Below are 16,715 nucleotides of genomic sequence, written 5' to 3' on the forward strand. Positions count from 1 at the left end.
CACCAACTGTTTCTGACCCTGGGGTGACATCACATTACGATGTTTTCACAGCAAACTATTTAATGGGGGTGGTTTGTCATTGCCTTCCCCAGTCATCTACACCTTCCCCCCAGCAAGCTGGGTACTCATCCTACCGAAGGATGGAAGGCAGAGTCAACCATGAGCTGGCTACCTGAACCCAACTTCTGCTGGGATCAAACTCAGCTCGTGAGCAGAGCTTGAACTGCAGTACTGCAGCTTTTACCACTCTGCACAACAGGGCTCTTATAAGACAATGGCAAAATACCTCTGCACATCTCTTGTCTTGAAACCCCTACAGGTTTTTTGCTGCAACCTGACAGCTGCAACTTGGCTGCAATTCAGCTGCAATTTGATAGCAAAAAAAAAAAAAAAAAGCCTGTTGCCACCAATTGCAAATCCAGTTAAAAACATATTATTTGTAGTTTTAGGATAATTCTGAGACAAAGATGTAATTTATATTAACTGTTAATAGGTGGGGTTGGGAGGAAGAGAAATGTTTCACTGTAATTGCAAGGCACATCAAATCCTTTTTGCTGTATGTCCTACTACCTGTGGGTTGGACCCGTGCCCGTCCTGGCTTATAAAAGCTAGCCAGGCGAAGCTACGTGAGCCACTGCAGGCTATTGTCAACAGATCTCTCTTAGAAAGGCTCTTTCCCACATCTCTTAAAGAGGCTGTGGTCCATCGCATCTTGAAAAAACCATCTGCAGACCCAGCTACGTTGGCAAACTATCGGCCAGTGTTGAACCCTTTTTGGGTAAGGTCATAGAGCGGGCAGTGGTGATTCAGCTACAGGGATTTCTGGATGACACTTTCCACACTGGATCCATTCCAGTTCGGCTTTCGGCCAGGTCACGGGATGGAAACGGTTCTGGTCGACCTCATAGATAACCTCATACGACATCTGGATCGGGGTGGCTCAGCGGTACTGTTATTATTAGATCTGTCAGCCACGTTTGACACAGATGACCATCAGCTACTCTCTAATCGCCTCGCCAATGTGGGGATTCAGGGGTCTGCCTTGTAATGGATGGCCTCTTTTCTCCAAGGTCGGGGACAAAGGGTTGGCAAACTATCGGCCAGTAGGGGAAGAATCATCCGAAAGCTTGGACTGCAGGGTATGGTTCTGTCCCTGACGTTATTCAACATCTATATGCTCCCCCTTGCCCAGATTGTCAGGAGGCATGGGCTGGGATGTCACCAATATGCAGACGACATCCAGCTCTATCTATTGATGGATGGCCACTCCAACTGTATCCTGGAAAATCTAGACCTGGCTCTTCAAGCTGTAGCATCATGACTCAGGCTGAGTCGATTGAAGCTGAATCCGACGAAGACGGAGGTTCTCTATCTGAGCCGGGGTGGCCTGGGAAGGGAGAACCCATTGCCGGCTCTTGACGGGGTGCCACTAATACCAGCCCCTAAGGTCAAGAGCTTGGGAGTGCTCCTGCAGTCCTCTCTGACAATGGAGGCCCAGATAGCAGCCACTACCAAATCCACTTTTCATCTTCGGCGGGTACGGCAGCTTGTCAGAACTTGTAACTTTCCTGTATGCTGAACCTAGTAATGTTAGCCTGACTGACTCCATGTTGGAAACGTTCTACTAACCAAACACTATTGCCTTCATGCCTACTAACCAAATGCCTTTGCATTTCAAACAAACCCGAGTCCCTGACGGGCAATTGATAGACTCTGGGAAGCCTCTGCAGGTGTCCCTTTGAAGCTGGATTGCCAGAGCAAAGCAGCAGGGTGCCTTCCTCCGCTTTGCAGATAAGAGGCCTGGGAACAGACAACTGTCTCCCAAGGTGTGAGAACAAGGTCTATTGTTTCTGTTACCCTTGTATAAAGAATGCGGCGATAGCCACTCCGGTTATCAGAGTCAATTTGCTTCTCCACTGAATGTAGTTCTCAATAAACGCTTTAACTTTTGAAACAAAGTAATGCGTCTTGTCTGAAGTTCTCCAGTTCTGACACAGCTGGCCCCTTTTCTGGAGCATGACGACTTAGCTATGGTGATCCATGCTCCAGTCACCTCAAGAATAGATCACTATAATGCTCTCTACATGGGGCTACCTTTGACCCTGACTCAGAGACTACAGCTAGTGCAGAATACTGCAGCACAGCTGTTAATGGGGCTCCCTAGATGGGAGCACATTCGACCAGTGCTGAAAGAGCTGCACTTGCTGCCTATTGTGTTCCGAGTCCATTTCAAGGTGTTGGTTTTGACCTTAAAGCCCTTTATGGTCGGAGGCCTGCCTATCTATGGGACCACCTTTCTCCGCATGTTCCCCAGAGAGCACCGTGTTCAGGGACACAAAATCTACTGTCCACCCCCAGACCAAAGGAGGCCAGGCTGTGTTCTACACGGGCTAGGGCCTTCTTGGTGGCAGCACCAGAAATGTGGAATGCCCCCTCTGGAGGCCATAAAGGCCCTGCGGGATCTTTCTCAATTCCACAGGGCCTGCAAAACTGAACTATTCCAACAGGCCTTCAACACCTAAACCAGAAAACGAAAAATCCCGCCTATATTGAAGCTGTATAGCACCACAAAATGTTTTTAAATGTATTTTATTGGTTTTAAATTGTATTATAGATGTTTGAACTGTTAGCTGCCCTGAGTTGCAGAGAGGGTGGGATAGAAATTTAAAGTAATAAATAAATAAATAATAAAACAGGGTCATATCTTTCTATTCTAGAATCTCAGTAGTCATGAACAAATAATGCTGCTGTATCCTGAGTCAGACCACAGATCTATCAAGGTCAGTATTGAGCTTCTAGAGCCTCAGGCAGTGGTCTTTCACATTACCTGCTACCTACCTGATCCTTTTAACTGAAGATGCCTGGAATTGATCCTGAAACTTCTATATGCAAGCCAGATGCTCTTATCACTGAACTTCCAACCCACCCTCTACCACTCAGCTATGACCTCACCAAGCCACAGGCCCAATTTTTGTACTATAATATCTCAACATTAAAGACATTAAACGTATTAGTCCAATCAGATTTACATTCTTCAAGCTAGCCTCTACTTCCTGAGACTTATAATATCATGCTTCTCATTTAGACTATGCTAGCTAACCAAATGGCAAAAAAGAACAGAAAGAGTTGGAGCATTTTAAAGCCTTGATTCTATTTTCATATAGGTTCTTACAGAAGAACTGAATAACAGTTGTACTCTGCTTTCACATATGTTTTTAAAGGTACACAATGAACATAGTACTTTTGAGTGTTGAACAGCATGCTGTAACTCAGGCTGCATAAACCACAAATTACTCTGTGCTCACTTGATTTAAATGAACATTCTGTAACCAAGAACAATTACAGCTTAAGTGTCCAGTCTATAACCACTAAAAACACCAGTGCTGCCACTCATTTCAATGAACTGTCAATGTGCAGTACAAGTATAGGATAGTTTTACTTACACATCTTCCACACGGACTCGTTGATAGTCTGAAAGAATGGCACCTACTGAAACACATTTTACATCTTCTTTATCCTGGAATTTAAATAAAAAACACATATACATGAGCATTCAGCATCTACAAAAGAAAAAAAAATTAGAAGCATTCATCAGCTGAATTTACTCTCCAACAGGTAATACCTCTACTTGGCCTGAATTTGTTGAGCTGAAGGAAAACTCTGCTTTATGCTTCTACTACATATTGATGACGCCAATGTAGAAGCAATGTATTTGTTTCCTATTTATCACTATTTTTTTTATTTATTTGAGATTTATATCCCGCCCTTCCCACCAGTTGGCTCAGGGCGGCTTACAACATATAAAAACTAACATAAAATATAAAATTATGCATAAAAATTAACTCTCCAAATTTACATAATTAAAATCTAGACATTCACATAATTATGTACTTAAAACATTCAAGACATACGGCGGTCTTACAGCTACACTCAGTTTCAAATTCCCATGTTTCAGCGTTTCAGTATTTCAGTGCTGGTTAGTTCTAGTTGGTTGTAAGCCAGCCGGAAGAGGACTGTCTTACAGGCCCTGCGGAATTGAACTACACATATCTACAAATTCTTCTCACAATAATCAGTGGGTGCCATTAACTACTCACAGGAGAAAGAAAGTTGGAACCAGAAGGCTGGTATTTCAGGATGATGCTCATCTCAACATCCTCAGCATATCAAGTCATCCACAGAAGATTAACAAATCTTTTTACAAACTATTTTTGATTTTTGCTGCTTAGTTTCTATTAAATTATACTGTCATTTTCTAAGTATCATATGATTTAATGCCAAATTTCAAGTGCAACCCCATATAGTTGCGTTATACAAGCCCCTGAATTGGATCTTGGCTAAAGTGGGAATTTCCACTAATTCCTCCTTGCTGTTGCACACACCCTTCATGTCATTCTTCAGGCTCTCTACTAGGGATGGGCATGGAATGCAAAAATGGTGGTTCATTTTGCTTTGTGGTTCAATGAGTTGCCCGAATCGGCAGTTCGGTTCATGTTTTTTTCCAATTTCCCCAACAATTTATGGATATGGTTCTGGAAGGTGTACAACAGCCTCTGACTGGGTTAGAGATGTCAAACTTGTGGCAATCTCTTTAGTGGACTCTCCTCTAACAGCTTTCCAAGTTTGGTGCAAACTGGATTTCAGGGGGCTGAGCTACAGGGAGGGACGGTGGCTCAGTGGTAGAGCATCTGCTTGGGAAGCAGAAGGTCCCAGGTTCAATCCCTGGCATCTCCAAAAAAGGGTCCAGGCAAATAGGTGTGAAAAACCTCAGCTTGAGACCCTGGAGAGCTGCTGCCAGTCTGCAAAGACAATACTGACTTTGATGGACCAAAGGTCTGATTCAGTATAAGGCAGCTTCATATGTTCATATGTACAGCCCCAAAAGCAGGTGCCCCCAGTAGACTGCTCTCCTAGGAGCAGAGGAAAGAAAAGGAAGCCACCCTGCAGCTTCTGGTCAGTTTCACCCCCAGGAAGCTTGGAAACTGACTAGATGCTGCAGCTCTGTTCACCCAGCCCCTGCACTTTAAATAAATAAATATTTATTTATTTACTTTCCATTTATATCTTACCCATTCCAACCGGACTCAGGGCGGCTAACAATCATATAAAAACCAACATTTCAATTTCAAATATAAAACAATAGGACAGTCAGTTAGAATTTAAAACAATTTAAAACAAAGTATTGGTGCTATACTTCTATTCAGTTTCCTGTGGAAATGACTAGATGCCACAGGGGACCAGGGAGAGTAGAGCTACTGCTTCTGGAAACTGACCAGAAGTGCAGGTACCAGCACCAGGATGTCTGGGGAAAATGAAGTAAAAATGAACCAAACAACATGCTAAGAAAAAAGGCCAGTTCATTTTATGTTTCGGTGCAACTGGATCATACAAACCAGTTTGGAATGAACCACGATTTGGCCATTTTTAGCGCAAATCATGATTCATGGTTTGGTTCATGCCCATCCATACTCTCTTTCCCTGTAGGTCTGGGGGACAGCCTGGGGAGGCTGGTGTTTAGGGAAAGGGAGTGACCTTAGTGAGTTAGAATGCCATAAGGTCTACCCTCCAAAAGAGCCATTTTCTCCAGGGGAACTGATCTCTGTAGTATATAATTCCAGGAGATCCCCAGGCCCCACTTGAAAGCTGGCAATCCTAACCATGACTAGTTCCAATGATTAGCACCACAGCACACTATTTAGTACTTGCTCATTGACAACATAATTGCATTTAATGTGCCCACTGCTTTGTCAACCTTTGCATTGTTAATATCCAGAAATGTTCCTGTATCAAAGGCACTGCTAAAATACAGCTACATTGTATCTAGTATATTTCCCTCCTCCATACTCTTCAGTACTATTTTTAAATGTTAGCTAGATATATAAGTGTACTTATTTCTAAATAGACTCTTTTCAACATTTTCCATAGCATCATACTAGGTTTTTAAAATACCTGAACAGAGTATTATAACTTTAAAAGCCTATTTCTGTTGCATATATCTTTGATATGAAGATAACCGAACTGCCACAAGTTTTACTTAGACATTTATATAGCAGCCTTAGGTTTAAAGCACTTTTAAAAATTATATTAATTAATCCTTCTAACAACCTGGTGAGTTAGCATAGCAAAAACTCTATCACTCTGCAATTTCATGAACAAAAACCATTTTCTCTGTTTAACTGGCATTACAAACCTGTAAATAAGTGTGCTGCACATCAAGTAAACTAGTGAACTCATTCAGTGCTCAAAGTTCACTTAGTCTTAATCAGGGGTGGAATTCTAGCAGGAGCTCCTTTGCATATTAGCCCACACACCCCTGATGTAGCCAATCCTCCAAGAACTTACAAGGTTCCTTTTTGTAAGCTCTTAGAGAATTGGCTACATCAGAGGTGTGTGGCCTAACATGCAAAGGAGCTCCTGCTAGAATTTCACCCCTGGTCTTAATGCCTGTCACAGATGGCTGATTTATACATTGTGAACATTACATACAAGACATAAGTTCTTCCACGGAGTTAGCTATTTGTATAGAGAGGTTCATTGTGCAGAGCAGGTGATTTTCTCACAGTAGCCACATAAAGCCCCTCCCTCCTTCAAAGAAATGTGACACAAAAATATCCACAACATCATAAATGACTGTACACTGGAACTGGTCATATAGCCAACTGGAGGGGTAGTGATCTTGGACTTGGTTCTGAGCAGGCCTCAAGACCTGGTGAGATATGTAGAGGTTGTTACGTAATTGGGAACAATGTCTACAAGGTTCAGCATTCAGGACAGTGAAAAGTTACTCCAAAGCCCAAAACTATAAAATTTGATTACAAAAGAGGGAACTTTACAAAAATATAAGGAATAATGAAAAGAAAGCTGAAAGGGAGTCAAATCCCTAGACGATGCTTAGAAGCTGTTTAAAACTACACTAATTAAAACCCAGATAGAATGCATTCCACAGATTAGGAAAGACACTGTCAAGTCTAAAAGAAAGCCAATGTGGTTAGCATTGCAAGACAAGGAAGCTATAAAAAGTAAAGAGGCTTCTTTTAAAAAGTGGATGGTCTGCCCCAATTGAACAGAAGGGACTACAGACTCTGGCAAAAGAAATGTAAATCAGTCATTCAACATGCAAAAAGTCATTCTGAGGAGTGGGTTGCTAAAAGCATCAAGACAAACAATAAACATTTCTGTAATATATCTGGAGCAGGAAGCCAGCCAGAGAAGTAGTGTGGCCTTTGGATACCAAAGGAATAAAGGGATTGCTAAAGGAAGATGGGGAGATGGTAGAGAAGCTCAATGATTTTTTTGCTTCTGTGTTCATTGTGAAAAGTGTAGGACATGTACCAGCCACAGCTCCTGTTTTCAGGAAGGGAGTCGGAAGAACAGAACCAAACTGAGATGATTAGAGAGGAAATTCTAGACCTACTGGGAAATTAAAAACCGATAAGCCTCCAGGTCCTGATGGCATAAACCTTAAGGAACTCAGATGTGAGATAGTTGATCTACTAACCTGTATAAATAACCTATCACTAAATTTAACCACTGTAACAGAAAACTAGAAAGTAGCAAATCTATACCAATTTTTAAAAGGGGTTCCAGAGGGAAAACAGGTAATTATAGCACAGTCAGCCTAACATCTGTCCCAGGTAAATTAGTAGAACCTATAACAAAACACAGAACTCTTAAGCATGTAGAGGGACAAAGCCTGCTGAGGGGAAATCAGCATGGCTTTTGAAAAGGGAAGTCCTGCCTCACCAACCTTTTGGAGTTCTCTCAGAAACTGAGCAAGCATGTAGACAACAGAGACCTGGTAGACATTATATACCTTGAATTTCAAAAGGCTTTTGAGAAGGTACCTCATCAAAGACTCCTGAGTAAACGTAGCAGCTGTGGGATAAGAGGATGATTTTTCTTATGGATTAAAAACTGGTTAAATGTCAGGAAGAAAAGAGTAGGAATCAATGGACAGTTCTCATAATGGAGAAAAGAAGTGGGATTCCACAAGGATCCGTATTAAGGCAGTACTATTAAACATTCATAATCATATTCATAATTCATGATCTCAAAGTAGGAGTGAGTAGTGTAGTGGCTAAGTTTGCAGATGACCCCCCAAAAAAAAAAAAATAAGGAGACCAAAGCTGACTGTGGACCTCCACGAACGGTGAGTAGGGGACTGTTACCGGAATTGGGGGGGGGGGGGAGGAGATCTCCTAATATTTTTTGGAGGAAATATTAGCTCTTAGGAGGCCTTAGCTTGTGAGAGGCAGTAATAGGGAAACTTTATTTATTTATTTATTTATTATTTATTTATTACTTTTCATTTATATCCCGCCCCCTCCGCAAGCGGACTCAGGGTGGCTTACAACATTATAAAACAATTAATCCAATAAAACATATAAAACCATAATTTACATATCAACTTTAAAACCATTCTATAGCGCTATTTCAATCCAGTATAGGCGGTATTGACTTCTTAACTATGATCTGACCCACCGGTGTCCGGTGGCAGCCCTTTTTCAGTTAGACCACAAAAGCCTGTTTAAACAGTTCGGTCTTACAGGCCCTGCGGAACACAGATAAATCCCGCAGGGCCCTTATAGCTTCTGGGAGGGTGTTCCAAAGTTCTGGCGCTGCCACCGAAAAAGCCCTCGATCTCATTACACATAGCCTGGCTTCTCTTGGGCCAGGGGCGGACAACAGATTTTTTGTCCCTGATCGCAGTGCTCTCTGGGGGATATATGGGGAAAGGCGGTCCCGTAGATAGGCAGGTCCCTGACCATAGAGGGCTTTAAAGGTTAATACCAACACCTTGAAGTGAACTCGGAATACAACAGGCAACCAGTGCAGCTCTCTCAGCATTGGCTGAATGTGCTCCCGTCGCAGCAGCCCCATTAGCAGCCGTGCCGCAGCGTTCTGCACTAGCTGTAGTCTCCAGGTTAGCGTCAAGGGTAGCCCCATGTAGAGAGCATTACAGTGATCTATTCTTGAGGTGACCGTAGCATGGATTACCGTCGCTAAGTCGTTGCGCTCCAGGTAAGGGGCCAGCTGCCGCGCTTGCCGAAAATGAAAAAAGGCAGATCTAACAGTGGCTGCCACCTGAGCCTCCATTGTAAGGGAGGACTCAAGGAGCACGCTTAAGCTCTTGACCTTGGGGACCGGTATCAGTGGCAAACAAGATCTAGGGCTTTCTCGGTGGCAGCACCAGAACTTTGGAACACCCTCCCAGAAGCTATAAGGGCCCTGCGGGATTTGTCGGCGTTCCGCAGGGCCTGTAAGACCGAACTGTTCAGACAGGCTTTTCTGGTTGACTGAAAATGGGCTGCCACCGGACATCCTGCAGAAGCTGGCGATCATAGTCAGAACCCACTACCGCCAAACTGGATTGAGACAGCGCAAATAGTTTTAAACTGATAAGTGTATTATGGTTTTATATGTTTTATGGAATTGATTGTTTTTATGATATTGTAAGCCGCCCTGAGTCCGCTTGCAGAGAGGGCGGGATATAAATGTAAAGTAATAAATAAATAAATAAATAAATGTGAGAGTTTAACAATCCACTGATAATCCTTGATTGCTGGAAAGATAAAACCGTCCAGTTGTGGGGATGGCCCATTAATTAGGTGACAGGATTAGGAAAGGAGAAATCAAGGTGTTGGGGTTTGTGATGAGGAGTGATTTATCCTTTCCTGTGAGCTAGAATACCTCTTTGTTTTGGATGGGGGGAAAACCTGTTGCCTAGAGACACCTTAGAACCACCTCCCAAAAAAACAAGCACAGATTTGTCCTTTGCTGCCAGGAACCATTTTGTTCAGTCCTACCTTGACCAGTTCCGCAGGGCCTGCAAGACCGTCCTTTTTAAACGAGCATACATCGACATCGACTGCTGAATTGTTGTGAATAAAGGAACCGCCAGCACGGTCCTGCTTAGGGACCTACATTACTATGGAACTATTCAAACTGGCAGAACCAGCGCCAGAATATCACTATCGCTTCCAGATTAATTTAAATCAACTTAAATTATGTATTTTAAATATACTAACTGGTTTTTATAATGTTTAATCTTTTATTATTAAATTTAAAGTTTTTATTCATTACTGTAAAAGTATAAAATGTTGTCAGCCGCCCTGAGCCGCCTAGGCGGGGAGGGCGGGATACAAATAAAATCTATTATTATTATTATTATTATTATTATTATTATTATTATTATTATTATTACTCCATCTTAGTTTATAATGTAATCTTCAGAATTCACTCTGGTCCACTCCTGATCCAAACAAGGCTGGCACTTGTACTGTGAAAGAACTGGGGGTGAAAAATTATGAGGGACATCTATTTCCCAGTGTGCCCTTTGCAAGGGTACATGGGGGGGTGTCTAACAGGGACAATGTGGCAAATGAAGTTCAATGCTGGTAAGTGTAAGGTAATGCACATTGGAACAGAAAAATCCCAACTTCAAGTATAGCCTAATAAGGTCTTAGCTGAGACTGAGAGTGAAAAAGATCTTGGGGTCATAGTGGATAGTGCAATGAAAGTGTCAAACCAGGGGGCTGCAGTGGTGAAAAAGGCAAACTCTATGTTAGGGATTATTAGGAAAGGGACTGAGAATAAAACTGCCAATACTATAATGTCCCTGTACAGATCCATGGTGGGGCCTCATTTGGAATCCTGTGTACAGTTCTGGTCACCCTAACTCAAAAAAAGACATCGCAGAGCTGGAAAAAGTACACTGCACTGCTAATGTCACCGAGCCACATGGGAGGCGCCCAATTCAATTCCCCCAGAAGGCTGGTGCTCTAGGCAATTGCCTTGTTTGCCCAGTAGCAGAGCTGCCCCTGTGGAAGATAAGTCTGTCAACAGCTATTAGCTATGGTGACTAAGGAGAACCTCCACATTCAGAGGCATTAAGCCTCTGAATCCCAGAGCCAAATGGCAACATCAAGGGAAGGCCTCAGTCTCTATGCCCTGTTACTGGACATCCAGAGTTACTGGTTGGACACAGTGTGAGACAGGATGCTGGACTAGATTGAGAGCCATTGTAGATTGTAGTTCCATTGTAGATTGTAGTTCCATTGAGAGCATTTTATCTTATTGCCTCTGCGTGTGGTTTGGGAGCTGCACGGAAGCAGAGAGAAGGGTGCTCCGAAGAGTGACGAGAAGAGCACAAAAGATTTGTGGATGTTCTCTCCCCTCATTGGTGGATCTGTATAATATGGCATGTAAAAGGAAGATACAAATGATCCTAAGGGACCATACACATCTGGGCCATTTGCTTTTTGAGATCTTACCGTCAGGTAGACGATATAGAGTGTTGAAGGCTAGGACAAACAGATTTAAGGACAGTTTCTATCCAAGTGCTGTGGTTAGGTTAAATGCAGGGTTATGAAGGATTATCTGTTTTAGATGTATTTAATGGTTTAAATGGTTTTAATGGTTTTATGAATGTTTAATGGTTTTATGAATGTTTATTTAATGGTTTAAATGGTTTAAATGGCTTTATGAATGTTTATCCGTTTTAGATGTATTTAAATGGTTTTAATGGTTTAAATGGTTTAATGGTTTTAGATGTATTTAAATGGTTTATGAATATGTGTGTTTGATGTGTTGGTATGTTTGTGGAAGAGCACCTCATTTCGTTGCTCTCTTTTTGTTGAGAACAATGACAATAAATTCATCATCTATCTATCTATCTATCTATCTATCTATCTATCTATCTATCTATCTATCTATCTATCTATCTATCTATCTATCTATCTATCTATCTATCTATCTATCTATCTATCACTTGTCTGATCCAGCAGGGCTCTTCTTATATTCATAAGGTCTTTATTCTCTGCATACCAATAGTCTCTTTATACCAATTCTTCTTCAAAGAGACCAATCAGATTCTTCTCAGCCAGTTCTCAGTCATATGGACCTAACTCCTTTCTCATCTCCAATCTCTCCCCTCTTTCTCTGATTGGAGGAATGGCAGAGTACTACTGCACCTTGGACTCACACCTATATCTTTGGGGTGCCTAATTTTAACTTTCCCAGATGTTCCCCTGGTAAACTTGCTAAAGTCTGGCTTTGTTTTCTGTTGTGCTCAGTCCCTGTATGTAAGCCTCCTTCTCACGTCACATGGCCAGCACACATACCATTCTGCTCAATAGCAATTTACAAATACTATTCTGCACATGAATATGCTTTTGCTCACCAGCTTGCCTCCTATTTGTATGCTCTGGGTTCTTACACATTGATCAAGCCCAGCCTCACTTCAGCATATTGCCTGGAATTCCTGTCTCATCACCTGTTTGCCCCCCCTTGCCAAGCACCTTCCTCCAAGGTATAGCTGGTGTGCTAGGTTTAGAACTAGATAGTTCCCCAAAACAGAAAAGGATAGGTAATATTCACTCCACTGTCTATTTTATCTTCTAAGTTTACTCCTCCTCTTTCACTTTTTCTCTTATGTATGCCTTTTCTCCTTGAAGCAACTGCTGGACAGGTGCAACAACCAGGTACTGCTATTGACAGTGTGGTATTTTGAGCTGAAATATACTAACACAAAGGTCACCAACCTTTTTGAGCCTGTGAGCATTTTCGGACTACTGACATAGGATGGTGGGTGTCTGCCATAGTAGGCAGAGCCAATGACAAAAGGGAATGAGATCATGCTTAACTTTTATAGTAACTGGGGATGGGCATAAACCGAACATCAAAGACAAAATTTGTCTTGAATTTTGCATTGTTCATGGTTCATGAACCGAAGTTTTTTCTCAGTGGTTTTCTTTTCCTTTTCCTTTTTTATCTGATCAATAAAAATAAATTCTGACACAAAATAAAAATAAACCCTGTTTTCTGTTCCCTGTGAAAGCCTCAGAAACAACTGAGTGGCAGGGAGCAGAGTGCTACCTGCCGCTCAGCTACTTTTTGTGCTTTCTGCAAACCTCATCTAAAGGGACAGCAGTCCCAATTTATTAAAGGGACTGCAGCCCCTTTAAATGGGGTTTGAAGGGCTACAAATCACAAAGCAGTTTGGTTCATGAATAAACATCCAGTTCAATTTGGTTCAGTTTGCATTTTTCCGGTTCACGCCCATCCCTAATAGTAAGTCTTCAACAAAGTAAGCAAAAATTCTGCTTAACTAGATTATTTTTAGAATGAATATATTATTTAAAATATTTTCTTGAATACATATAGCTTATTTTCAGTCACTGCTGACAAAACAATTTTTTTTAATTTGCACAGCCAAAGATCACCAGCAGCCAATCAGAAGCTTCACTTCAAATACACGTGCCAGTCAAATTTATTTCCGTGACCTTCCAGCACTTAGTGTTTTTTATTTAACAGCATTATCCATTATTTTATCCACACTAAACAAACTGCTTCCTGATATAATTTTAAATTTGGTAGTTGAAATCCACCTTTCTCTTTTGCATCTGTCAAAACTTTCATTTTGATCCTTGGTTTCTTCCCAGCCCACACAAATTCTGAAATTTTTCTTTGCCATTTATCAAATTGTTTACTATCTTTCACAATGGGAATAGTTTGAAACAAATACATTATTCTTGGTAGAATATTCATTTTAATTGAGCTGTTCTACCCAGCAATGACAAATTTATTCCATTTTAACATATCTTCATCCATTTTACGCCATAGCCTCTCATAATTATTTTTAAACAGATCAATATTCTTCATTGTTATCTCCACAGCCAAATATTTTACCTTGGAGGTAACTTCACAGCCCATTAGTCTCTGCAATTCTTGTTGCTTATTTATTTGCATATTTTTACATAGAGGTTTTTATTTTTCTTTATTAATACATAGTCCCGCCAACCCCCCATATTCTTGTATTTTGGCTAACAACAAAGGTGTGACTTGTATGGGGTTTTCATTTATAAACATTATATCATCTGCAAATGCTCTGTATTTGTAAGTAAATCCTTTTATTTTTAATCCTTCTATTTCTTTATCTTCTTGGATCTGCATCAGTAATATTTCAAGAGTCATTATAAACAACAGTGGAGAAAGTGGACAACCTTGTCTTGTACCTTTAGTAATTATCATATCTTCTGTAAGATCAGCATTTATACATAACCTTGCACGTTGTTCAGTATATATTGCTTTTATATAATAATAATAATAATAATAATAATAATAATAATAATAATAATAATAATAATAATAATAATAATAATAATAATAATAATAATAATAATAATAATAAATTTTATTTATATCCCGCCCTCCCCGCCTAGGCAGGCTCAGGGCGGCTAACAACAGTTCAATAAAATTATACAATATACAATATAAGGCGATTTAAAACAACATTTAAATTATACATTAATTTAAAACAACAATCTAAAACCAGTTCCAAATGTCTAGGTCATTCCATAGTTTAAACGGCGGTGATCTTCCTGATGTTATTCTGAACACTTATATTATGGCAGGGGTCACTAGATAAATCGTTGGTGGATTAAACAGCCATCCTATCAACGTCTACAAAAGCCTGTTTGAAAAGGATGGTCTTTTATCATTCTTATAAAGCTTTCTCCCAGCTCCATTTTCTCCATTACTGCAAACATAAAATTCCAATTTAAATTGTCAAATGCTTTCTCTGCATCTGCAAAGAATAATGCTACTTCTTTTTCTGGATGTCTTTCATAATATTCTACAATATTTACAACAGTTCTGATATTGTCTCTTATTTGCCTTTTGGGAAGAAACCCCGCTTGATCTTCCTTTATAAAATTTATCAAATGTTGTTTAATCCGTTCTGCCAAGATTCTTGTATATATTTTATAGTCATTGTTTAATAGCGAAATTGATCTGTAATTTTTTACATTCGTGACATCTCTATCTTCCTTTGGTATCAACGAAATAACAGCTTCTTTCCATATATTTGGTATTTTCCCTTTTATTCTTATCATGTTCATCAACTTCTGCAATTTTGGTATTAACTCATCTTTAAAGATTTTAAAATATTTAGCTATATATCCATCTGGCCCAGGTGCCTTTCCATTTTTCATTGCATTAATTGCTGCTTCAATAGGATCATTTTTTTTCAATTGGATCATTTTTTCAATTGGATCATTCAAAACTTTTTGCATATTTTCTGTTAAGGGTTCTATTTTTATCTTTTGTAGATACTCATCCATCCTTTCATTCTTTATTTTAACACCTTTAAACAACTTGGCATAATACTTAAAAAATTCTCTTTTTATTCCCTCTTGGTTAACCACCTCTCTTCCATCTACCACAATTTTATTAATAATTTTATTTTCTCTCTTTTTCTTCAGTTGCCAAGCCAATACTTTCCAGGTTTATTTGCTCCCTCAAAAGATTTCTGTTGCAGTCTTTTCAAATTCCATTACAATTATTTATTTAACAAATGTCTCATTTGCGTTTTTAATATTGTAATTTCCCTTATAATTTTCTTTTTCCCTGGCCTTTTTCTCAACTCCCCTTCTTTTTTCTTTATTTCATTTTGAATGTCCAACAGCTGTTTTTTCTTTTGCTCTCTTATCTTTATTATTCAAAGTGATCAATATTCCTCTCATTACTGCTTTATAGGCATCCCAGACCATCTGAAATTCTATATCCTCTTTGTAATTCATTTGAAAGAAAGTTTTAGTTTCTAGATATGTCACTTACAATAAACAATAAATTCCTTTCCACTTTTTAGCACTGTCTTTTAAATTTACAAAGTCCAAATTTCACCTCTTCCTTCTTCTTCCAAGCTTTCTAAATTTCCATTTCCCACCTTCTGAATTTATTCTGTTTAGCTGTAAATAGTCCCGGAATGAAAGATAGTAATCTGTACCTTTTCTGCCAATTATCCAGATCCACACTAGTCTTGTGTAGCTTTAGATGTTTAGCAATGTCCAAGAAGGTTAGGATTCTGTCGAGCTTATGTCAAATAAATGACTCTGAGAACTTCTGCAGATGATGAAAATGCAACTCTTCCCAGAGATCCCTCAAAGCCTCAAAGGAGCCCCCCGGGACTCCCTTTTAGCCAAGGTAAATCTTTTCAAAGTTTTCTGTGCATATCTTGGACTAATCTCTAACTGAGAAAAGTAGGCAGTAGGCATTAATTTGCCTTCCACTACCCCGAACAGAAGTTCCAGCCTGCTCCCATTATGAGAAGCAGCTCAGCTCGACATTTTCCTCCCCCGGAAGTCCTATTTCCTTGTATGCTTGACTGATTTTTATAATAAAAACCATCTATATTTTACCAAACATTCTCCTCGTTATTTGGAGGGAGGTTCTGGAGGTCATCTCTTATATACATAGGTTCTGTATCCCGCTGAGCCATAGTTGCCCACCACTCTAATTCCCCTACCTCTTATTGAGGGCAATTTGACTTACAATAAAACCACTTGTGCTTTCAGGTATGCACATGTGGGGTCCTATAGATATTGGGAATGCTACAAAAAGCAGGGTACTGGTAGTGTATACAGAACTGATGCACATAAAGCTATCTTCAAACGATGTGGTCTACACATCTGCCAGCTGGTGTGACCCCTCTCCTCACAATGTACATTCAAAAGACACAGTTTGGACTGCCTGAACAGAACTACCATGAGTTACTTACGGCCTTCATACAAGCTTTAGAGTTAAATAAGTATTTGAACTTCAGTTATCTACATTCCACTCTTTCCATTGTATGATACAGAAATAGTTTGTTCAGAGTGTGGGTCCATTACTATCACACTTTTCAACAGGTTGACCATGGACAACCTTATAACAAA

The 16,715-nt window shown here is 40.1% G+C and overlaps 1 protein-coding gene across 3 annotated transcripts in view; it reads right to left on the bottom strand.

Annotated features, from left to right (window-relative positions):
* The window catches only part of DPH6 (diphthamine biosynthesis 6), a 474,406-nt gene that overhangs the window by 381,841 nt on the left and 75,850 nt on the right, over positions 1 to 16,715 (bottom strand). For all 3 annotated transcript variants that reach the window (XM_060262114.1, XM_060262113.1, XM_060262115.1), the window contains exon 4: positions 3,444 to 3,517. In XM_060262114.1, coding sequence (XP_060118097.1) covers positions 3,444 to 3,517 — 74 coding nt within the window. The remainder of the gene's footprint in view (positions 1 to 3,443; positions 3,518 to 16,715) is intronic.

The sequence above is a fragment of the Heteronotia binoei genome, chromosome 21 (genome assembly GCF_032191835.1).
Source record: "Heteronotia binoei isolate CCM8104 ecotype False Entrance Well chromosome 21, APGP_CSIRO_Hbin_v1, whole genome shotgun sequence".
In the NCBI taxonomy this organism is placed as follows: domain Eukaryota; kingdom Metazoa; phylum Chordata; class Lepidosauria; order Squamata; family Gekkonidae; genus Heteronotia; species Heteronotia binoei.